Raw genomic sequence first — 24,882 nt, forward strand, 5'->3', positions numbered from 1 at the left:
GTAAAAACGATCATCTTCTACCAGCTATATCGTCATTGTTAGATGAACCACCAGTATTACAATTTATGCTGAAATAAAGTTCATTTCTTGCTCTTTTTAACTGTTTGTTTGGTTTGTTGATAAAAATAAGAGAATGAACAGTAATTTTCATCTAAAAAAAACACAGTTTCATTGTTGGGCACGATTCGGTCAGCTGAGCGCCTCGCAGTGAAAGCAAGAAATATTGCCTTCGCTAGGGAAATTCCATTTAAACTCCGAAGTCACCGGGTCAACACCTAAAAATAGCACCACATGGTAGAGCAGGGAACGGCCTTTATTTTCATATAAGTTTGAAATATGTATGTTTAAATTAACTTTTCTTGGTAAGCATTCAAAAAATAGGTTCATTTTCCCGGCTAAATGTCTCGGCCATTTTTAAAAATTGATATATGATACCTATATGCGCTGGAAAGCCCAATTTTCGCTGAATTTAATGATATGCATGGCTTCGAGATCTTATTAAAGGCAGCCAATCGCAAGCGTGTAAACCGCAAGGTCATATTCAAATATCTTGAGTCACGCCCTGTGAGGTGATTCCGAATGAAATGGCTGACCTCTCATCGACAGGTGGTCCAGATTTTGGTCTCGTTTGTGAGAAATTGCATAGCACATTGGTAAGTATTGTTTTTCTTGCTTTTCCAAACATTCATGAATATTTTTATGCATTTCTTTTATTTTAATTTTAATGGATTAAATAAGATACTCTTCGATAAAATGCGTGTATACTGCGACAGGAAGTTCACAATTACCGTATTTTAACCTACCTTGCATTCCGAGACTGCGAGAGTGATTTAATTTTAATAAATAGTAACTACCTATATTGATTCGATGAATTAGTAAAATGAGTGAATAATTAATCATTCTGTTCATAAATATTTTGTTTTTTTGCTCATTTTCTCACAGTTATTGGACGTTTATAAACCGGAAGTAGGTTTCTGTTATGATGTATTTCTTCGTTCTGTTGTTTTCATCCAAATATTTTTCTTGGTCGAAGTTTCGTTGTTATTTTTAGTTGGTCTCTCTGGGAAATCAACACTTTTATACTGTTACCATACACAAATAGTAATTAATCTCTGTATGTCTGTCTGTTTCTTTGCTATAAAAATAAATAAAAAAACACATTTCCATCCTCCCAATCTAGCAATCAATCATTCAATGTCATGATTTGGTATTATGTATAAATATATCAAAACGTTTTTTGGTAAAGTAAAATAAAACAAAATATGCTCACAAAGTTAAACATTTAAAATTCTACCACCTGAATATCTCAATCTAGAATATACACAAAAAAAATATTAAAAGTTTGATAATTTTTGTTTGCAATGTTTAAGTTTCAAACTGTGGAAGAAAAAAAATCAGTTTCCCAAATCTTGCACTGATAAAGGTCTTATAAATTATTAACTGTGCTGTTTTTCACTTTTACAGAGAATGAAGACTTCCACCGTATGTCTACATGGTTGATTAAAAAGGGCAAAGGGATAAAAATAGCCCTTGAGCATCAAGAGCAAGATGTCATCACCTTCAAGTTTTTTGATCCAGCTCCATCAGCTTAAAAGTAAATTTCCGGTCACTTCTGATCAAATTAAAGAACTTTTTGAAAAGATTTGCTCAGCCTCATGTCAAGATGATTTTAGGCATACAAATTTGCAGAAGGAGATGCATCATGCGCTGACAGCTGCTGCAGAAGCAAATTTAGAATCAATTTCTGAATCAGATGTTTTGTTGTTTCTTAAAGATTTCCTGCAGTATTTGTTTTATTGAGATTTTGATATTATGCAAAGCTGACTGGGGATTTTCCAAACAGACATGACATTTTGATATTGAATTTGTTATATAACATGAATTTTTATATTTCAATAAAATTTTGTTATTGGTTGTGCAGATTTTACTTTTTTGTGTGGTTGTATGTTGATGTCATGTAAGTTCTGCCCAGGGGGTAGGGAGATGTTTTTTTTTAAATTCTTTTAAATCCACGGAATATAGAATTATTAGATAGATTACAGCAATCTGAACACAATACACCTTAAATTTTAAAAATTGATAAATAAATGGCCAAGATATTGAATTTTTAATATTTGTGGCTGTATTTGCCGCTGACCAGTTTAGTGAAGATCGTTAATTTGGGGGGTCTGCTACATTGTTATTTCCGATAATTGAGTTCCAAAAAAAATTGAGCAATGTCTCTGTATAGAATGTAAGAGATCTGGAAAGTTCCAGACTTAAACTGCAATTAGTTTCAATAATATCAACTACTTAATTTGGCCATTTATGCAATTTGACAAATTTGAAGAAAATCTCTGCATTTTGTGGAGAATATTTTTACCCATAACTTTTGAACCAGATGAGGTAGACATGTAATCTTTGTTTTGTTCTTTTAGTTTTATAAAGATCTATCTATTGGTTATAAAATCCACACAGAATTTCTAAGTTGAAATTTTGGCTGCCAGTACATAACATTAGCTACTGAAAAATAATTATCGTCAGGAATTTTAGCTCTTATAAATAATAGATCATTAAGTTCAATTGGGATGTTAGTCTGGTTCTGAATACTGTTACTGGAGATGGTTATGAAGAAATTGTTGAACATTTCCACAATGTTTTATTCAGATGTTGCTATATCATCATTTTGCTTAAGTCTAGGGGGGAGACACCTGTTATTGGGTGGGTTCAGCTCTTTTAGATGCTTCCACAATGTTTTGGTACTCTTACTTTCATCAATAGCTTGTTTATAGTAGTTCTCTTTTCCCTTATCTGTCAGGTGCTTGGTTTTATTCCTCCACTTTCTATAGCTTTTTATGTCTTTTTTCTTGTGGAAATTATCTCTTAGGTGCCTAGCCTTATTGATCTCAGGGGTAATCCACTTGGGTGTAATTTGGTGTTTAACCCTTTTTGTTTTAATTTGGACATGCTTGTCTAAGGGTGAACTAATCATCTGATACCATTTGTCTAAGGCAGTGTTGACATCAGCTATATTGCAGATTGATTGGAAGGGTTTGCAAACTAAATCATTTAAGAACATTTCCTCATCAAACTGTTTGAAGTCCCTGTATTGTATTTCAATCTGTTAGCGATTTTTAGATGATTTTGGAATATGTCTAGTTATACAGACTGGGTAGTGGTCACTCACTGCGTACACTGGCACATTAATTTCACTTATGTTTTCAGGTTTATTAGTATAGACATGAGGTGTTAATTAATTGAGTAAAGTTGTAAGTTTCAAAGCTATTTATCTGTGTTAATGGTGGGGTTTTGATGTAGTCAATGTTAAAATCACCTAATAGTTTCTAAATCTTCCTTTAGTAATGCTTTTTGAATTTGAACCTCAAGTCTATCAATCCAATCAGCTGTGGAACTAGGTGGCCTGTAAACTGAACATAAGAGTATTGGCTTTGATTGGGCAAGCGTTACTTCAATACAGATACTCTCTACCCCAGTAGTCTCTAGATCAACACGTCTGTTATAACTAATGGAACTGTCTACATAGAGAAGAATACCCCCACCCCCCATGGATTCTCTATCTTTTCTTTCAAAGTTGAAGCCCTGTATTTGGAGAGCCAAATCTGAGTATCATCAGAAAGAAAGGTTTCAAAGAGACCTAGAATATTGACTGATCTAGTTTGCTGTAATATTAACTTTATCTCATTCAATTTAGGGAGGATGTGTTGAATATTTAGGTTGATTATACTTGCAGACCTCTTTTGAGGTGGCCAAAAGACATTGCAATTTTGATCAGAGGATTGAGTTTCAGGTAGTATGCCAAATATTGTTTTTAGACTTGACAGATTTCTTTACATTGCCTTGATTATTTACATAAACAGATGAAGAAGATACAAGATCCATCTGTTGTACCATGACCACATGTAGTGGATACATGAGAATGTTCAATATGAGACTGATTTACATAACTACAAGAAGACATTGATATATTAGACACTTGAGGAGCCTCAGAGGGAGATGTAACTTGAACATTATCACATAGTTGTTTACAAGTTAACAAGTTGTAGTTTGTACACAAATCTGATAGTGCCTGAAACCTGTTCATAGAATTATAATTATTACATTGAAAAGTATACACATATTCTAATGCATTTTGTTGCTGGATAAGTGTTGCATAGGCCTGTACATCATAGCCTTCTATTTATTGGTATGTGCACAACTTTTGCTTATGTCCTAGTTCGTTACAAAGATGGCAACGAACCTGTTTTCCATGCAGACATCGCTGTATTACATGACCATGCTCTCCTCAATACAAGCCCGAGTGGTCTAAAGCGCTCTTCGTTACGGATCACTGCCATCTCACCTCTGTCTGCGGCGGTTCGAGTCTAAGATTCAGCCAATGTGGGCATGTGAGAAAGCTTGCCAGTAGCTTCTCGTGGGTCGGTGGTTCTTTCCGGGGTTTTCCGGGTTCTTCCTCCACCATTAATACTGGCCGCCATGTATAGCCCATCGTGCTGAAAAATGGCGTTAAACCCCACAACAACAACAACAATCCTCAATACAAGCAGTTTTCTGATTCATGCCTAACCCCTTTTATAAGTCTTATGTACTGGTCTATATTCCTAAGGAGCATGGCAGTACCTCTGTTGGACAAGTGGATTCGGTCTCGCTGGTATAATTGTTGGTTCACTCAATTGTCTTTGAAGAAGGTCCTGTATTGCGGAACAAAGAGTATTTGGAAATTTTCACACAAGATACTTAGGGTGTCATTTAGTGGAGTCATAAGTACATCCCTTCTTGGTGGTAGATCTGAGATGATTATTTTACACTCTGTGTTTTTGGACCTGATGGCATACAAGCTTTCATAATCATCCTCAATGCCCTTTAAAGACTGGACATTACTGTAATTATTGCCACCAATGAGAAGAATTACAGTATGATTTGGTGACATATCCATTTCCAATAATTTTTCTGTAACAGTATTAATAGTTGCACCTTTATGGGTTTTTACATCAGTTTTATATAATCCTCTTGTTCTTACTCCTTTGATTATTGATGATCCAATGTCTTTAACTATGTTGCTGATTTTGACATGTGGGGGGTTCAGATACATTGCTTGAACTTCTTGATTTCCATGACTAGACTGACTGTGAGTTTGGTGACTGCTGTATTTAGTATTTGTATTTAATTTAGCTTCTTGCTGTGGGTAATTGGAGGTTGTCTTTAGAACAATTTCTTCTGTACCTGGATTTGATGTTGAGTGAGACACATGATTGTCAGTCTTTACAGCATGTGCTTTTAAATTAGCTAATTTTTGGCTCTGACCATCTAATACCTGTAGAAGAGACTCATCTTGTTTAATTGGTGATTCTGTTTGTGTGTATAGTGATTTTTTTCTAATAGCTGGTTTTGGTATGGTCTGAGTGCCCTGACATGCTCTTGTGGTTTTTTTTGGTCCTTTGAATTGTTTTTGTATTGTGTTGTCTGGGTTTCACCTTTTTTGTACCTGGTTTATCCATTTGAATACTATTTAGACTCTTTGATTTTAGTGCAGAGAGTTCCTGTTCTAACCTTTCTACTTGGGCCTGGAGATTACCTATTCTTACTAAGCACTGTATGGAGATGCACGTCTGGTTATGGGTTCCATGGAACTCAAAGGAATTTGTTGCACCTATCATAAACTGGGGTCCTGGAGTTTCCTCCACATTGATTGCAGTCTGGTTTATTTCAGGACTCACGGTACTAATTCCACTCCAATGGTAAACATATGGAAACACTATCATATTCAAAATTCAATAACTTAAAATTTATGGGTGCTGATAATGACACCTATAATTTTTCATGCACATCTAACCTTGGTGCAAGCTTATGTGTGGGGAACACCACATGACCCGCGGCAATTTGTTTACATACATGTGCATGAAACACATGTTATTGATTCTGCACCAAATGAATCAGGTGCTACTTTCAGTATTGAGTACTCCTGAGTCAAGCCTGTAAAAATGCTAAAATTGCATCAGTAGAAATTTGTCAATATTTTTTTTACATTACATATAGGATAAGCTCTCAAAAGATATTTTTCCTAAAATTTTAATTTTCATTATTAACCAATTATGGACCACCAAACCTGTAAATACTCTTATTATTTCTTCACCCATTTCTAGACTGGTTCACAGTTCTTCCGTATAATTAGTACCGTGTGTCCTATAACCAGATTTAATTGTTTTTGAAAAAGTTGTATTTTACTCCTTGATATTAGAGCATAATTGTAAGAAAGAATTGGCCATGCTTGTGCATGGATAATAGTGCAATAGCATTTTATGTGATACCAATACCTATAGTTAAATTGCATCCGCATTACATGTTGCTGTGTTGTATTGTACTTATTAATGGCTTATTCTTGTTATTAAAATAATTGTTTTCTGCCTTTGTATCTTCATGTTATCTTTCTATGGCATGCATGCTACACAAAAGAAACACAAGCATGCTGACATCAGCAAGTATGACATCACAGGGTATCAAATTACATGACGCATTGTATTTTCATCTCTCACTGGCTATAAGACAAGTTTTAAATGTTTTAAATTTCAAAATTGCATTTCTTTTATTGCTGACTCTCACAGAAATAAGATACAGTGCATCCCTATTCACATCAATCAAACAAAACAAATAAGTGTGCCACATGACAGGTCAAAATGATAAGAGGCCATTGCCCTTTTGTGACTAAAACAAATACACACACCCATGAAGCATCAAGAGATGCTGACATTCCAAACTTATTGAAACTATCATCACATGTGATTCATGACCCCCAAATGTTAATAAAAAGGTATAAAAGCCAAGGAAGAGTTCCATAAGCTTTATTATACTGAATAATTAAATAACATAGTGCTACTTTTTAGTATAAAACTATGGGGAAGGGTGAATAAGCAAAGAATAGACAGAGTAATTTCTTCAAGCCTGGTAATGTTCCCCACAAAAGGGGGGTGGGGAATGTGTATCAACCCAAATAACACATCAACATGAGGTATGTTACATAAGGACAACAAGAGACAAATTTGAAAAAGCTATGCAAAGTTCCTATAATGCTGACATTGATGTTGGAGACAGAAAGTGTATGCACAAACTGTTATGACTCAAGCTATTAAGTATGCTGGAGGTGGAGAAATGTGTGAAAACTTTGCTATGCCAAGACAAGTTCATGTCTCTATGCAATATGCAGACACTGATAAAAATTGTCACTGAATACACTACTTGTTATATTTAAGTAATAGAATTGAATTGCATATTGAAGTTGTCTAATACATAAATATATACCTACATTTACCCAAAGCTCATAAAAAGTTAAGAAAAAGTCTCAAAATCATTACTGTGGCTACTTTCCACTATAAGCAGTGTTAAATTACTTACTTTTTAATATAAAGCTGAAAAAATGCATACATTATTGAACAAAAGAGAAACAAAGCAAACATTGCAATCACTCAATTACAGTCAAAGGGGAGGTAATACACCTTGATTTAGCAAACCAAATAGCAAGCTCTAATTTACAGCTAAATGATTCCTTACTATTACTTGATGGTAAGAACAGAGCAATGTAGGTTTTATAAATAGCTTTTGTTTCAAATATGAAACCATATTTCTGACATGAAGCTTGTTTTCATTTATTCACAACAACACGTATGGTGAACAAAATACATATCACTTAGTGCACGCAGTAATGAAATGCTGAGATTTGGAATAATGTGTTCTGAGACCACAAGTTGCAACACCCTGAGTATAAAGGTTTTCTATCATGGGACTTGGTACATGAAGATAAAAGGGATCTGGTTTGGTGGGAGAGAGCAGTATGTTCACCATGCAGTTACACATCAAGAATGTTTCAACTGTATGAAGAGAGGTTGGGGAAGAAAAACTGCCTGTGTAAAGAATGCAATACAGATAAGACTTTTGCAGACTTATATTGGGAATGAAGGGTTGAAAACTATTATTTTAAGTGAAAATATCCCTCCCTGCTCCCTCAACAAAAGGAATGCAGAAAAGTTCCAATACTGTTTGCCCAAAAATGTAATGTACCAATATGAGAAACATGCTGAACATAGAATAGGTGTCAAGGAGTTTAATTCTAGGATAAGAAATAAGACCGGTATAATTGATATTCAATGTGACTTGACATATAATAATTCAATTTACATGTTAAGGCAATGCAGCATGTGCAGTTTTGTGCACAGTCCTTATTTTTACAAGGTTCTTTGCTTTGATCTGCTGAGTGTGTCTCTAAAGTTAAATGATCAGTACTGATACATAAGTGTGACATAAGTCGCTTACATATAAAATCTACCCCACCCCACCCCATTTTGGGGAATTATTGCATGTGTTAAATGGTATTTAACCATACAGGCCAATCTATGGGTACCATCATATGAAATTCTGCCATCAAGCCATACTATGCTCTTTTCCCTATGGCCTGAGCTATCTACTTCCACTCTCCAGTTTATAAAACCATCCCCATCTGTCTTTTGTATAGAATTTTTCTCCAAAATCACATGCAAACCATGATGAAAAGACTCCATTATGACTGTCATATGTAAAAACCACCAAACTGATACCCTGGATGCACGTGGTAACCATGGAAACAACAAGCTCCTATTATGGTATAGGTCGCATATAGGACTCACGGTACTAATTCCACTCCAATGGTAAACATATGGAAACACTATCGTATTCAAAATTCAATAACTTAAAATTTATGGGTGCTGATAATGACACCTATAATTTTTCATGCACATCTAACCTTGGTGCAAGCTTATGTGTGGGGAACACCATATGACCCGCGGCAATTTGTTTACATACATGTGCATGAAACACATGTTATTGATTCTGCACCAAATGAATCAGGTGCTACTTTCAGTATTGAGTACTCCTGAGTCAAGCCTGTAAAAATGCTAAAGTTGCATCAGTAGAAATTTGTCAATTTTTTTTTTTACATTACATATAGGATAAGCTCTCAAAAGATATTTTTCCTAAAATTTTAATTTTCATTATTAACCAATTATGGACCACCAAACCTGTAAATACTCTATTATTTCTTCACCCATTTCTAGACTGGTTCACAGTTCTTCCATATAATTAGTACCGTGTGTCCTTCATGTAAAGCTGTGTTACTGTTGACTGGATTTTGAGATCTGTGGGCTTCAGGGATGGGTGTTGAAGCCCTTGGCTGAGAGGTAATTGATTTCAATCTGGTGTTGTCTACCATTTGCTGACAAGTGTTGATAAAATATTTTACCCATTCTGTGTAGCCTGGCCCTTGTACATGAATTTTACCAGTTGTTATGTAAAGAGTTACTGTGGCAGAATCTGTATCCATGGATTTATAGATCAGTCCATTATGTGAGTGTCCCTGCTAGAAGTGTAGATTCTCATCCAAGAATTTCTTGATTGTTGGAATTTTATTGGCGTCAGCTACAGTGATTGTTATGCTCTGCATATTATGTTGGATTTTAAGAAAGCTTGGAACTGAAGAGGAGTCAGCCATGTTGGATTGTAATGTTACACACTTTTGGTAGGTTGAATCTGTTTCAAGTGAAGATTTCTCATCAGTATTAAGTGTGTCTATATTCTTTACATCATTTAAGAGATCCTCTTGGGTAAATCCTGAAAATGAATCTGATGAATCTGATTTGAAAAATGAGTAGATCCACTGAGACAGTGAAGAAATGGCCATATTTGTTTTACTGTTCTTTTGTCTGAATATGCAAACATGCAAATCTGTACTTATATCCACAGACTGAGCTTACTAAGTTACCCTGACACTTTACGCACTGCCTAAATTAGTTGCTGGTAGCACTTAGAACTAGTATATTTTCTTCTGTACAGTTGTATTTCCGAATGTTTCAGGAGCTGTTTAAGAGTCTCATACCATGGCAGCCATTTTGTCTAAACTCCAGTGGTGGTTAATGTATACAACAATATGTTAAGTGAAATAATTTGTGTGCTGCAAGAAATAGCTGAAATGTAGGAATTTCAATTTAACTATTTCAGTAGATAAATATAACAGAATCGACTTTTTTCTGCATTCCAAACATTAATTCTTGTATCAGTTGTTCCACTTTAGAGCTGCATGTCCTTTTTAAGTTTCCCTCTGAAACACAGTTAAGGCCCTAATGCTGTTGTTATTCATAAATTTCACTATTCTTCCAATCTAATTAAAATTTAGAAGGAAGGAAATGATTTTTTAAAAAGCTATATGACCTAAAATGTTCTCTGAAACAAAACAAGATGTTGGGTTTGAATGACATTCAAATATTCAGTTTAGAATTAAGAGGTGCAACCCCTTAATTCAATCAGTGAAGTTAATTCCATTGCTCCAAAAGCAGTGATGTGATAATTCAACAAATTCTGTTAGTGACTAATCTAATAACAAAAAAATTTGCACTTGGCAGACAAATTAATTAGAGCAAGAATGAAGAGAGGCAGACCCATTTTTTAAAGTGGATCATTGAACAAAAAGCATGCATTAGGTAAAAATAAGATTTGGGTGCATGCTGGTGATTAGCTGGGGTGCTGAAATCTGCTTTGAAGGGCAAAATTGGGCTGAAGACAACCCGGGTGCTTCAGATTTCCATATTAATTGGTAAGTATACAACACAGACTTGTAAAAAATAATATACGTCAATAATTATGCTTTTAAGGAAACAATACTTGTAAATGCTAGACCTAGTAGTGCTTTACATCAAATGCAAAATGAGAATAGTATTTCACATAAAGGTCACCTACCATATCCAGCATAGTGTGGTACAGTCTTCTTATGCTTACAATGGTGATGCCATCAAATCATGTGTTCCATCTTTTGTCTGAAATCAATTAACCCACAGATGTCACCAATCAACATCTGATTAATTTGTGCACATGTGAAAAATGGCCAGATTTTCAATTTGAGAGAGAAATTACATGGTTCATAATGCAATGAAACTTCAATATAAATTGGTTTTAATGGAACCCAACAATATTTAGTACTAACATCTTTCATGACTGTATTATTCTAATGATTTGGCATGTTTAACTTTTTGCATGTAATGGCAGCATTGGGGCTTTAAAACACAAAATAATGCAATATTAGATCTAATTTTGTTTCACTTACATTTTCTTCAGTAAATTATTTTGATTCATATTAGTACATAGAAATTCCAAAAATCATCTGCACATCTGCCATTTTGCTTATATTAGATACATTGTCCATGGCTATTTTGTTTTAGGAATGGTCAATGTTGACAACCGCTCACACCTACCTGTCATAATTATATGTAGAAGTACAACAGGGAACCATTCCATACAGTTACATCCTGATGTATCACCATGTACTCAAATTATGTAAGATTATACATTTCTGGCAGCAAGTCTTTTTATTTGTATCAAAATAAAGATTTTATGTTTCATCAGACATATCACAACATAAAGAAACATTAAATACAAATTTTAAATGTGGTTGATCATTATTTTTAAAAATTTCTAATTTTTTTGAAAGACATGTATGATTTCAAGGCCATACATTACCAGTTTACAGGGTTCATACTGAACTATGAATGATAAATTCAAAGACTTTTCCCAAACTTTCAAAGACCACAAACAGAGATTTCCAAGACCTATTTTTGCTAACATTGTGTATACAGGTTATATGAGAAAACAACGAATGCCAAATACTACAATACTGTTTACTGATTAAAGTCAAACTATAATTAATTTCCTAAAATAGCATTATAATGATCTGGAAAATAGGTTAACATTTGTTATTTTTTTCAGAAATATGTAACATACGTGTCAGATTTAATACAAAATAAATTGTTCTCTTAACAGACATCAGCACTGCTTTAAATGCATTATTATATTTGCTTTTTTTCTGGTGCGACTTGTTCTGCAGATTTTTTATTTTGTTGGTGCTTATATCCTAGAAACGAAACAAAATTAATTATCATTGCAAGAATTTTAATGAATCTAAATGAAAACAAATAACTTCATGATGTATGAAAGTAATTTTTAATTCGGTTTTACATACTAGTAAGAAACGCTATTTAGACACAAATTACCATTTAAAAAATGGCTTCTGAAAAAAGTGAAATAAAATATAGGGGTACAAACAAACGTGGATGTATAGTCAGACTACAGATACACAAATCAATTTCGGCAATGTGATTTTTTTTTTAAAACTTTTTTTATACCACTGGGGAGAAAGGTCGACGGTTGGCAATGAGAAACGGGGACATTCCGTCAACTGGAAACACATTTTTTTATTCTTTTTTTTATTTGCCTAATCAAATGACTTTACTTCCTACAGTCAAAGCTTCACAGCACACGTTAACGCCATTTTTTTCTTTTTTTTTTACTCGCAATTCAAGAACAACAACTCTTGCTTAACTCTACTATAGTGTACGCATGCGCACTTTGAAACTGTTTATCCATGAATTGAATTTATTACAATGGATGTTTCTATATTATTATGTATATATGTAGAACAAAATTTTCGAAAATGATTTTTGTCCCTCAAACGTGTTAAATAAACCAACGGTATAAGTAAATTTAAATGGGCCCTCTTTGCCATATCTCCCAAATCATCAAACTAAACAGTATCTTATTTTATACCCAAAAAGTAATGAGTTACCATTATTTTTCCCAAAACTACCAATAGCTTATACTTCTGCATCTTTGTTCCACTAAATGAACAGTATGTAGTTACTAATTTGCAATTACCTTTGGCATGACTTGTAAGGGCTCCTTCTCCCACTGAAGTCAAGTTGATCGTTGTTTTACACAATGTACAAAATGCCTTTCGTTTACATAATTTATCCTTTTGCAGCCATTCCTTGTATTTCTCTTGTTCAAGCCAGATATCGTTGAAAGAGCAAAGACCTGGCATTTTTAAAGACTGAAGATGTAAATTGACTGAACAAATTTTGAACGCTCGAGCGTAATACTTTCGCGCACTTTCTACGTAGAGTGAATTAGTGTAATGAACATTTTGATTGGCCAAAGCTGATGGACTCGTCCAATCAAATTGAACAATTCTTCAAAAGAAAGAAGCCAGGAAAACCAGCTACATCTGAAGCTAATGACCTTAGGCAATTTTATTTCTGACTTCCTTTGATGAAGTGTGTAGCCGTCTTTCTTTGATGAAGAGTGCATGTATTATTGAAGTTGCCGCTGAGGCCAACTTTGGATGGCCAAACAAAGCTTCTTTTGTTATTGCGGCGGCAATGAAACTGAACGGGTCATCAAAAGAACATAATCACGATAACTAGATTACATCCGAATCTAACAACCTCAGATAATTTTGTTTGTGATTCTGGAAAGAAATTACAAACTTTTAGGTTTATTTCAATTTTCAAAGACTTTTAAAGACCTCAGGGTAATATGCTCGATTTTCCCAAACTTTCAAGGCCTTGAAAATGCTACCTCATTTTTCCCAAACTCTCAAAGACCTTCAAAGACCGTACGAACCCTGGTTTAGTCACTTAGCATTAAGACAGCTTATTACAGAATTTATTCTAATTGATGTATGAAAATAATGATAAAAAGTATTATTAGTCCCCATTTTCTAAATGAATTTAAAATGGTACACAATTTCATCGCAATCCTTTCTTTTTTCTGCTCGCCTCTCCCCTATCATGCATAAGAGGCAAAATATGCAGAAATATGGAGTGAGAGAGAAAAATAATTAAAACTGAACTTGCACCAGGTAACCTGCAAGAATATGATTCATTGTAGTGGCATATTCACATTTACCTTGTGATCTATCTAGAGTGTTCATAATATCAATGATACATTGTTGCAATAGCCTGTCAACACTATAAGTTAAAAATGTCAGTTATGAGGCACACATACTGTAATGTATTTAATGCTTTATCGTTGTAACTGTTTCTTTAACCTATTATAATGTTCTAAAACTTTATTATTATAATTAAATATGAAAATATCCAAATGCCCCCTCCCCCTCTCTTTCTCTGGACAAAAATTTGAGTAAGATATGGGCAAAAATCCATGAAAATGCAAGGATTGGGGATTTTTGCTTGTGTTATACGATGATGTCTCTGGACCTATGAATGATGGTAAAGTTAAGTCAAAGTGTCCACAGGAAAAGGAGAGAGAGAGAGAGAATTTTATGGCCAGTAGTAATATTTAGTAAAGCAGAATAATAACTCAGATCAACAGTAAATGTATTAAAATGTTTTAATTGCCTATTGTTGATTTGTCATTTCTCTTAATTTCTGTTAATGCTAATTTCCATATGCCATTAACTGAACTTCTGAGTGTTCAGTGTGTACAAGAAGCTAACACGTTTATAGTGCTGTACTTTCTTCATAAAAAAACAATGATAAGTTTGTCTTATATTGATTTAATCAATGTGAATAAAAATAGAAACTTAAAAAGAAAACTTTCAATGTACCAATCTGCAAATGTGATTGTGTCGAACAACAAAAAAAGGCATAGAACTACATTTTGTAGCAGACACACTTGCAGGAATGTGAGTTCATTTATTCACTCAGTCAATACACAGTTGCTGAGTGCATATCTTAACTCCATTCCAAGGGCAAATATGTATATTTGTATGTTATATAAATAAAATATATGTATAGTATATATGCTAAATCAATGATATACAACTTGTTGTATAAATTTTTTATTAAAAGGAAACTCAGCAAGCCACGTTTTCTTTTAATGAAAATGTATACATCTCGTGGTATATCATTGATACATCATACATAATATTGTTTTCTAAATTTAAAATTGTGTATAAAATATGTAAGTTGTTCCTAATATATAATTATTGTATGGTAAGCCAAGGAGCAAGCTACCGATATATTGAGCTATATTGAAAACAATATTTTATATTTTATTTTATTTTTTATTGACAAAGAGCCACATGACACATACACTAGATAGCAAGACTTATGAATGGACAGACAGATGGATAAACAGAGGTGAAATCAATATGCTCACACAATTTTTTTTTGTGTGGATCACTGTCATACAAAGGAATACACATACTTTAAGTAACTAAAAAAATACTCTTGTGTAATCTGAAATTTTTCCAAAAGTTGGATATGGTCTGAATGTCTTTCACAACATCACATGTGGCTACCTTGTTGGCACAGAGTGGTCTAAAGTGCTGACCATTACAGATCACTGCCATCTCACCTCTTTCTGTGTGGATTCAAATCTCGGATTCGGCCAATGTGGGTATGTGAGAAAGCTTGCCAGTAGTCTTTCGTGGGTCAGTGGTTCTTTCTGGGGATTTTCCCATGTTCTTCCTCCACCATTTATACTGGCCATCATGTATATCTTGTGCTGAAAAACGGTGTTAAACCCAGTCAACAACATATGTGATACATGTCAAACATATGATTCAAGGATAATAAATATAATTATATTTTTAATATTCAAAATTTGTTTTTGACAAGTACAGATGTTTTGTAAAACAACAGAATATGAATTTTTTCTCAAATCTATCTGTACACTGTCGTACAGATAAAGAACAAATCACTTATATATATGCTCTTCAGAGAGTGCCCATATCTTCTAGTGGCCAATGGAAAAGTATACTACTTGATCAGTGGCATTCAGTGTCAAGTCAAAGAGAAAGATACCAATACCTTATGTTGGTGTGTTTACAGAAGACGAGGATTTGATAATTTTGTTTCTTTAAGGGTTCATCTTGAGTAGCCAGTATTATGACTGCAATTGTTTAATTAGATAATGAGTACTTATTGTGATTAGTGTGATTCTGATGGATAAAAATTATCCAGCACTCAGCTAGAGAACTGTATGGAGATAATTTAGGCACCCCACTATGATTTTTAACATGATCAATTATTAATAATACTTTTGGGATTGCCCATCTGGGCTTTTACATTGGGAAAAATAGTTCCCTAGCATTAATTTTTGGTGGTTCCTGGCTTATGGACAATGGATGTATTTTTCCCCTGTACTATATAATGGGAGACCTGGGTTACCCCTGATCTGCCATTGTATATTATGTGATATTAGATCTGGGTCTATAGTTTTATTTGGGAGAATATTATATACTGCTAAGGTTAAATCAATGTTTGCTGTGTAGCTTGCAATTGTGTGATAATTCTTTCATGATGGCATTGATATAATATTGCTGTTCTCTTAGGTGAATTGTTGCAGAATGAACTCTGGGAGAGACTGGATGTAATGTAATGTTGTTGCAATAAGTTTTATAATTTCAGTTAATATTTATTTGGAAGAACATGATGTGTCAATAATAAGTGCATGAGACCTTGGAAAATTTTGATCAATTTACAACATATTGTAATGTCTGCACTGACTTTCCATTATTGAAAACTAATAATTTTTTAATATTTATGTCATACTAAAAGAATTAACTCACAAGCATGCATGTTTTTTTGTGTATTTGTTAACAGAAGTCTTGGATCTTCGGCCTGTACATGTTTGATTAATTGTTAAGTATTCTTTCAGCAATTATAATAAGGGCAATTAGTGAAAAGTTTACTTTTTCCATACTTTTCTATGTAATGATCTTTACTTAGGGGTAAATGTTCAACCAAGAGTAGAACCAGAAAATACCCACCATTCTTTTATTTTGCAGTGATTTGTGCTGCTTGGACCCTAATTATATTTTGAAATTTTTTTTTTGTTAAATATCTCAGCATGTAACAATCATCTTTTGTCAGGTAGCTTTCAAGTATATGATGGTGGATTTGCTTTGGACCAAAGTCAGAATCCCCAAATGATGCAGTTTTGATGAAAGAACATGACACTTCCAATAAATTGGACCTAATTTCTTTACAAACTTCTTCATAATGTAAACAGCGTATCAGTATGAATTGAATTGAATATACTTCTATTATCATTTTCAGTTTAAATTATTAATATATTTTCAGAGGACCAAAGTCAGAATCCTCAAATGATGCAGTTTAGATGCAGAGTTTCATGAAAGAACATGACACTTCCAATAAATTGAACCTAATTTCTTTACAAACTTATTCATAATGTAAATAATATATCAGTATAAATTGAATTGAATATACTTCTATTATCATTTTCAGTTTAAATTATTGATATATTTTCAGAGGACCAAAGTCAGAATCCTCAAATGATGCAGTTTAGATGCAGAGTTTCATGAAAGAACATGACACTTCCAATAAATTGGACCTAATTTCTTTACAAACTTATTCATAATGTAAACAGTGTATCAGTATGAATTGAATTGAATATACTTCTATTATCATTTTCAGTTTAAATTATTAATATATTTTCAGGGGACGAATTTAATGTGAAAGATGAAAAACCAGAACAAAATGAAACTGAAGGGAACCATGACAAGATAAACCAAGCTGAAGGAAATCAGCAGCACCCCCTGTGCTATTGCTTGTCTAGTAGGTGCATGGGAGATCGTTCATTATGAGGGAGAGTAAGAGAATCTGTGTTGGGGTTTGCACAGAGACAAGCAAATCCCAGGGTTACATTATGTGTCATCATAGCCTTGTGAGGAGAAAAATCACGTAACCCAATGACTGGGATTTCCTTGTTTTGGTACAGACACTGACATGGATTATTTTTCTCACACATTATTTTCCAATTAAATTAAAACAACCCTGCACTTTTGCAATTTAGTTAACAAATTTAAAACACTATTATTCATCAGGTACTGTGATTGCTCACTCTATATTAGGGTCATACGGTTTTATACTCTTATGAAAATCTGTATAATTATTTAAGTAGAATCTAGCTATATATGACATTCTTAGAAAAGGAAAAACACCAAGGAAAAAAGTTATAATTGTTACATGTTGGAAGTATTTCATAATGGGCATCTCAAGCCATGTGCTTAGATTGTTATTCAAAATACAGTACTGCACATTTATATGAATATGTTAATGAGGGCAATGGGGCAACGTAGCAACCCCAAGTAAACAAGTTCTGTGCATGAGAAAATAGAAACATAAAACCCATTTGATATCATTACTGTATTATCACATTTAATTTATGGGTGTCATATGAAAATAACAAACAGTAATTAATACTTTGATATAGATAACTTTTAACTTTCATCAGTTCTAATTTGGAAAATGTTATATGGTAGGCAGTGGTGTGATACATTACAATACTGGGTACAGACTACAGTACAGTTCCAATTAAGTGTGTATTGATGGAAGAGATTTCTAATTCATGATATTCTTGGAAATTAATATTTTCTTTTGTGGAAATATGGAAAGTGTTGCTATCACTAGTGCAATGAATGATACGCTACATGGAAATCTTGTGGAATAGCATGTGGACTGATGAATGAACCACTCTGCTTGGTAAGTGCAGTAAATTCATTTGTTTACAATTTTTGATTCAACTGGCACTGTTTGGGAGTGTTTGTGGTAGCTCTTGAGACAGTTTGAATTTATCATTTTTGTAGTCCATGATGTGTATAGTCTGTGCCTGGAACAGTATTTTCTGTTATAGGTCATTCCAGACAATATGGTGAATTTTATCCTATCTGTGGCTCAGTAAATTTTCAAGTCAGCGTCATTAAATGAAGCTAACAGTAGTTCCTTTCACACAAAGTATTTATTAGGTAATTTTAGCTACATTCAATGGCACTGACCTGAAAATTTACTGAGTTAAACGTACAGATAGAATAAAATTCACCATGCTGTGTGGAACGAACTATAGTTTCTATCATAATACCAAATAGCTCGACTTAAGTGCATGTGTGTTTGTCTCTCTCAAAATGTTTTATATGGTGTGGTCTCAAAGTTGGGGAGACCTTAAGTTGCTATATGGATTTTTGTATTATACATCTGTTGTTATTGTTATTGTTGCTTGAGTTTAGAACAACTGTCAGGCACATCAGAATACAATAAGAGTTTATTCTTTTTTAAAATAAATTCCTAGCTCATGGACACTCATGACTGAGATGACCTGGCTGAGACAACTGGACTGAGTTATATAGAATCTGTGTTGGGGTTTGGATCGAGACAAGGAAATCCCAGTCAGAGGGTTACATTATTTGTCTCCCCATGAGGCTTGCTGAGAGAGGAGACATATAATGTAACCCCATGACTGGGAATTCCTTGCCTTGGTCCAAACCCCAACGTAGATTATTTTTCTCACCCAATATTTTCCTTTAAAGTAAAAGAACTCTTCACTAGTGTAATATAGTTCACGTTCAAATGTTTACATTAGCCTCATTAATACAGATTTGTTAATGAGGGTTTTGGTATGAGCATTGCATCCAAAGTTCACAGTTTATACGTGTGAGCAAAGAAAAATAACAACATAAAATGTGGTATAGTAATTCGGTATTATCATGTTTAATATATGGATGTTATATAAAGTTGACATTAAATAATTAATATTTATTTCAAGAAACTTTTTCATTTTTGTCAGTTCCAATTTTGAAAAGTTATATTGTAAATTATGAAACGATACCAGGTATTCAGCTCTACTGTAGTTATACCTAGTACAAGCTGTAACGAAGAGTAACATGTTGCATTAGATTGTTCATGGGTAATTAGTGATCTGTGTCACTATCATATATATATCATTCCTTTTCTTTGGAGGAGGTGAAACTGTTTGTGACATACTTGTGTTGTCCTTAATATTGATTGTAAAATTACCCCCATGTATAAAAGACCCTCCAAATACGGACCCTAGCAGGTAATCATGTGCTACACTTTCAAGTTCACGGATTCTTTGAAAATTTATTTTTCTGTCTTGGAAATATGGCAAGTGCTACAGTGAAATTTGCTTATGGATTAACGTGTTGACAGATAAATGATTCCTTCTGGCTGGTAAATACATTATTTGTCATTAAATATTGTAGCTATATTTTTGGTTCAGCTGGGTCACAATGGAGATGCTTAACAAAATTAGAATAAAGCATGTGTGACATAACACATTTCTGGCTGTTACTAAGTTTTCCATAGTTGTTAAGAGAGTTGGGAGGCTGTGAAGTGTATAGGTCTATAGTCTATGCACAGGGGTTCGTTACAAAGAAAAATTAGTATATCCTTCCATGAATCAAGGGATGGGGGTTTAGAACCCTCATCCCTTGATTCATCGATGGATACCGTAAAATTTTCTTTGTAACGAACCCCTGTGTGCATGTGTGTCTTTGTCTCTCTTGAAATGTTTTTGTATGGTGTGTTCTCAAAGATAAATTGACCTTAAGTTCCTGTGTTTTTGTTATATGTTTGTTCCTGTTGTTGTTTGATTTTAAAACAACTATGTCAGGCACAGCAGACAACAACAAGGGTTTCTTTTTTTGAAAGTAGTTCTGAGCGTGTGGACACCTTGACTGAGATGACTGGTCAGAGATAAGAAAAATAAGTTTAGCAAAACAGCTTGATTTCTCTTTCGCATGGGTGAGAAAAGAAAAGTAAAGTTAAGAAAACAGCTAGATTTCTCTGTTGCTTGGGTGAGAAAATTAGATACTTTGTCAAATACATTAAAAGTTGGATAAAGTCAGCATACATGGTTTATGATAGAGGCAAAATATTTGCTGTTTATGGGTAAGGTTATCTACTGTTAGACATGGTTTACAAGGGAGAGGCAAAATTTTGGCATTGTTATACATTTTTATCTAGAGTGTTTGAATGAAAATGGAAAATACTGTTTTATGGTTTTGATAAGCATGAACATATCTTTCAATACTAGTAGATATTAATTTCTATTCAAGGTTCTTATCTCTACATTTTAGCTGATCAATAAACTATTTCTGGACCTTGTACTAAGTAAAAAAATATCACAAGTTGACACAATTTAAAATCATGTTAAACCAACCAAGAGTGTATAACAATACCTCATTTCAGTTGGAAAATGGCAACTAGCATTCACATAATAACTCTAAAATGATGTGAGTGATTACATTGATAGTGGAACCCAAGTCAACACAAGCCAGTATTGGCACGACAACTATCTTACATGTGAAATTTAGCAAACCCTGTACATTAGATGCATGGTTTAAGCTGTGGTTCAGAAAGACAACCATTTAATTGACATAGATCAGCTTAGACTTGTATTTGCATATTGCATGCTAATTTTGTTGATTTGCAGTAATGTGTTATAATGCAACTTTCACTATCAAGCAATGGACCACTATTTGCACTAGGGTGCTTGGGCTGGCATATCATGGGCATCTTTCATGATACACTTGTTACCTACTCATTATAATACCTTTATTTTGATATCAATAGAATTGAACATGCTCTTTCATTGTTTGGTGTCTTTTATGCCACATCTCAGAGGCCAGCTTCTTGTTGTAAAGATCACATGATTCAGAATTTATTTTCTGCATGATAATTAATCTTTATAGCAGCTGCTTGGGACTACTAACAGATTCAATGAGGCAGACTGTGTAATTGTTGACTACACTCAAGTTTGAATATAGACTGTCTTGGCAGTTTACCATTATGGTATACAATTGAGTATACAATTAAAATTAAACAGATATAAACTACATATACATATTTATATCATTTATCAAAATTTGCATTCTAAATAACTAAATCATATTACTACATTGTAGTAAACATAATCTAGTATTTCTGGTATTATGTTTTAATACATTTGAAGAAAATTCTAACTTAGAATTTGTTGTAAATAAGTTTGTTTGAAGTGGCATAACTAGTCCAACTTATACTGAATGCTGGGTGGGGGATTAGAATCAATTACGAATAGTCCAGGCACATGATGCTTTGCTGCAGATTGCATGGTGATGTTTTTGGCCAGATGGATTTCATCCCTCAAGCCTCTGGAAAGATGTTTGTTGTCTGTTATGGTACTAATAGAAGTGTTTGAGAACTTTTCTTATAATAAGGTACATCTTATATTTAACTCTGTCTTTTTTACCTTGGGAGGGATATAATTGTAATTCTACTCCTGAGAAGAAATAGTTAGCCAGAGTGTCTTGCTTACCTACCTTAATACACCGCTCCCTTGATAACTCGAGCCCGGATAACTCGCGATCCCGCTTATAACGCGGTGTCCGTCTTGGCTCCCGATTTTTTCCAGAGAAAATGTATTTAAAATATCTTTAAAATATGCTGAACATGAAAAAATTACGATAAGAACTGATAAATTAAACCTTGATACATTGCTCGTTTTATCATCGAAAATGGTGATTAATGCCCGTAAAAATATAATCCATATTTTGAAATTTGTAGTTCTAATGAAGAATTAATTTCAGAGATCTCGAAAACGCTTAATTACGCGTATTTGAACACCAATTTTTGATCTGGGACGCAGAAAATCACTGAGGCGGGAGTCCTCCGTACGCATGTAATAGGTGCGCGGGAAAATTCAAAGATTTGCCGGTCCTGTTTCAGCCACCTGCTTTGTGGGAAAATGTGTTGATCAGTTAACTGTGCTGATATTTACAATGACAGAATTCAGTGACTGAAAGACTCTTTGATGTACTGTTGCCATTTTATAAGAGTACATTTAAAAAAAAAAGAACATGATGCAACAGCTAGGCGGCTAGTTCAAAGGCTTTGACTGGTGGCCGAGTGAGAAAATGTACTGATATTTAGTGATTGAATTCAGAGGCAGAAAGACCCAGTTTTAAAATCCTAGCGAGACCTCTGTTTAAAGATATCATATATTATGTAAGTTTTTATGATAAATAGTTGTCAGTATACTGTAAGTAAACAGTCTGGTGAAATAGCAATCAATGAAAACTTCTGGTAAATGCTAACAGGTGGCAACAGAGAATGAAATAAACACCAATTAAACGTCTTCCTGTGTGAAAGTCACGTTCTAATCCTTTAATTCCGTTTCAGTGTAAACATTATAATCACAACATATTCTGTTCATTGAAAACATGAAAAGAGTCAATCGACCGTCACATCGAAACCTGTGAGTACTTCTGTGAGAACCTAATTACATGTACATGCCGGCTTTGTTTTGATCAACAACTTAGGGAAGTGTTTGTTGCATTAAAAAAAAGTCGACTACAAGAGACCTCGGGCGCTGGATTAAGGGTCTTGGAGCTGCCTTTGACTTAAAGCAAAACAGTAACAGAGACAACAACGATGATAGTGACTTCGAATGTTTCAGTGAAACTGATGTCATTAATGCCGAGGCTGTTTGGGAGAAATTCGTACATACTCATGGTCCTGAGATGGGCGTTTCTCTTGATGATATGGAGGAGTGAATTTGTGCTGACAATGATTGCCCCACAGCCGAATACATGTCAGATGAATAATTATTTCTATAGCGAACAAATTTGCAGCAGAAGACGATTCTAACTGGAGTAACACAAGTGTTGAAAGTGATGCAGATGCAGATGTTGCACCCCCCACCCATGTGCAAAGGAAGTAATCAAATATTTTGATATTGCCATAAGGTGACTGGAGACCCAAAATGTTGACTATGTAAAGCTCATGCAGTTGAGAAATCTGAGGGATTTTGCTCGGCGGCAGAGAAACCAAGGAGTAACACACACAAAAAAAAAAAAAATGATTTTTTCAAAAAGTTAATTGATATTTGTCAAGCGTGGCACAAACGGCAAGTATTAACTTGTTCTAATTTACGTTGTTTTAAATTTGTAGACCAATTAAATATGTTAGTACTGATTAATCCTTGTTTTTTTTGTTTTCCATATTACTTCTATCGCATTCAAATCTATCTATCTATCTATCGTTCGATCAACACTGTTTCTCGAAAAGAGTCGATCTTTTGTATATAAAAAAACGTCTAATTTGGATCAAACAATAAAACTAGAATGTATCCAATTCAACTTAAAAATTAGTGACGTAGTACACAATGTGTGAAGTGGTACTCATGTTAAGCGAACGGAAACCACGTGGAATAATGTTTTCGATGATTGCGTCAATATACTATAATTTATCCTGAAATTAATATTGTCCTATGAGGAAATAATAAAATACACCATTATGAAGAGATATTTATTAACAGTTAATCTCAGAACGATTATAAAATGAGTATTCAACAGTATAATCTGCCTACCCACCCCTTATTTCTCCGTTATGTCGTCAATCACTTTATTGGTTTTGGGCTTACTTTATAGGTCCCTCGATAACTCGTGCCTCACTTATAGTGCGGTCGATGTTTCTGGACCCCGATGTGCGCGAGTTATCGAGGGAGTGGTATATAGTGTGATGTGTAATGCATAAATGAATATTTACAACTTTGGTAGCGAACCTTCCGCCTTTACTGTTCATACTTTGTTTTTACTCATAAATTGGTATCCATGCCAGATAAATCTGCTTGAGGCCTATCTATACGAAGAAGATAAAAACAACGATTCCTTTTATCATCTTTAGATTGCTAGAGTCTAAGAAAGCATTCTGCAGGCACTTCACCTCTAGCCTATTACTTAAATTACCTCTTCTTTATTTACTAATTTTCTAGTCTTCTTTCTCAGTACACATCAGAATCCCAATCAGCTCACCACCAGCTTTTATATACATTGGTACCACTTGACCTATCACATTACCCAGATGAGTCTATCCTAACTGGACCATCCCATTCTCAGTATGGGGATACCTATCAAAATGGCCTACTTAAGATGCAGAGGAAAATGCCTACAATAGTTTTGACAGCTGGTTATAAATATGTGTAGTACTTAAAACAAAAGAGAACCATTTCAACAGAAGATGCCTGCCATAGATTCTTTCAAATGTGAATTTAATTTGCATTTGTCCTGTGAAAAGTAATTGCACTTATAAATATATGATGGGATCTTTATTTTGGCATGGCAGTGTATTAATAAATAAAGCCACACAGTCTTGAAAATTCTGATCGATGGGAAGCATGATAATATTTGACCAGACAAAAATACCGGTGCTAAAATGTTCACATTGTCTCTTAACTTCTCCCATGTCTAATTCATAAAAATGAGTGATAGGTCAT

General features: G+C 34.0%; 1 protein-coding gene and 1 long non-coding RNA gene across 3 annotated transcripts in view; both read left to right on the plus strand.

The window, feature by feature from the left end:
* The window catches only part of LOC149803825 (transient receptor potential cation channel subfamily M member-like 2), a 263,431-nt gene that overhangs the window by 115,770 nt on the left and 122,779 nt on the right, over window positions 1–24,882 (plus strand). For both annotated transcript variants that reach the window (XM_089953643.1, XM_089953644.1), the window contains one exon: window positions 17,274–17,390. In XM_089953643.1, coding sequence (XP_089809769.1) covers window positions 17,274–17,390 — 117 coding nt within the window. The remainder of the gene's footprint in view (window positions 1–17,273; window positions 17,391–24,882) is intronic.
* LOC149803826 (uncharacterized) lies at window positions 452–1,914 on the plus strand. The gene is made up of 2 exons (XR_016420260.1): window positions 452–653; window positions 1,465–1,914. It is a non-coding gene; the product is annotated as an uncharacterized LOC149803826 (long non-coding RNA).

Source organism: Sinohyriopsis cumingii, chromosome 3, assembly GCF_028554795.1.
Source record: "Sinohyriopsis cumingii isolate HCF-2022 chromosome 3, ASM2855479v2, whole genome shotgun sequence".
Taxonomy (NCBI): Eukaryota; Metazoa; Mollusca; class Bivalvia; order Unionida; family Unionidae; genus Sinohyriopsis; species Sinohyriopsis cumingii.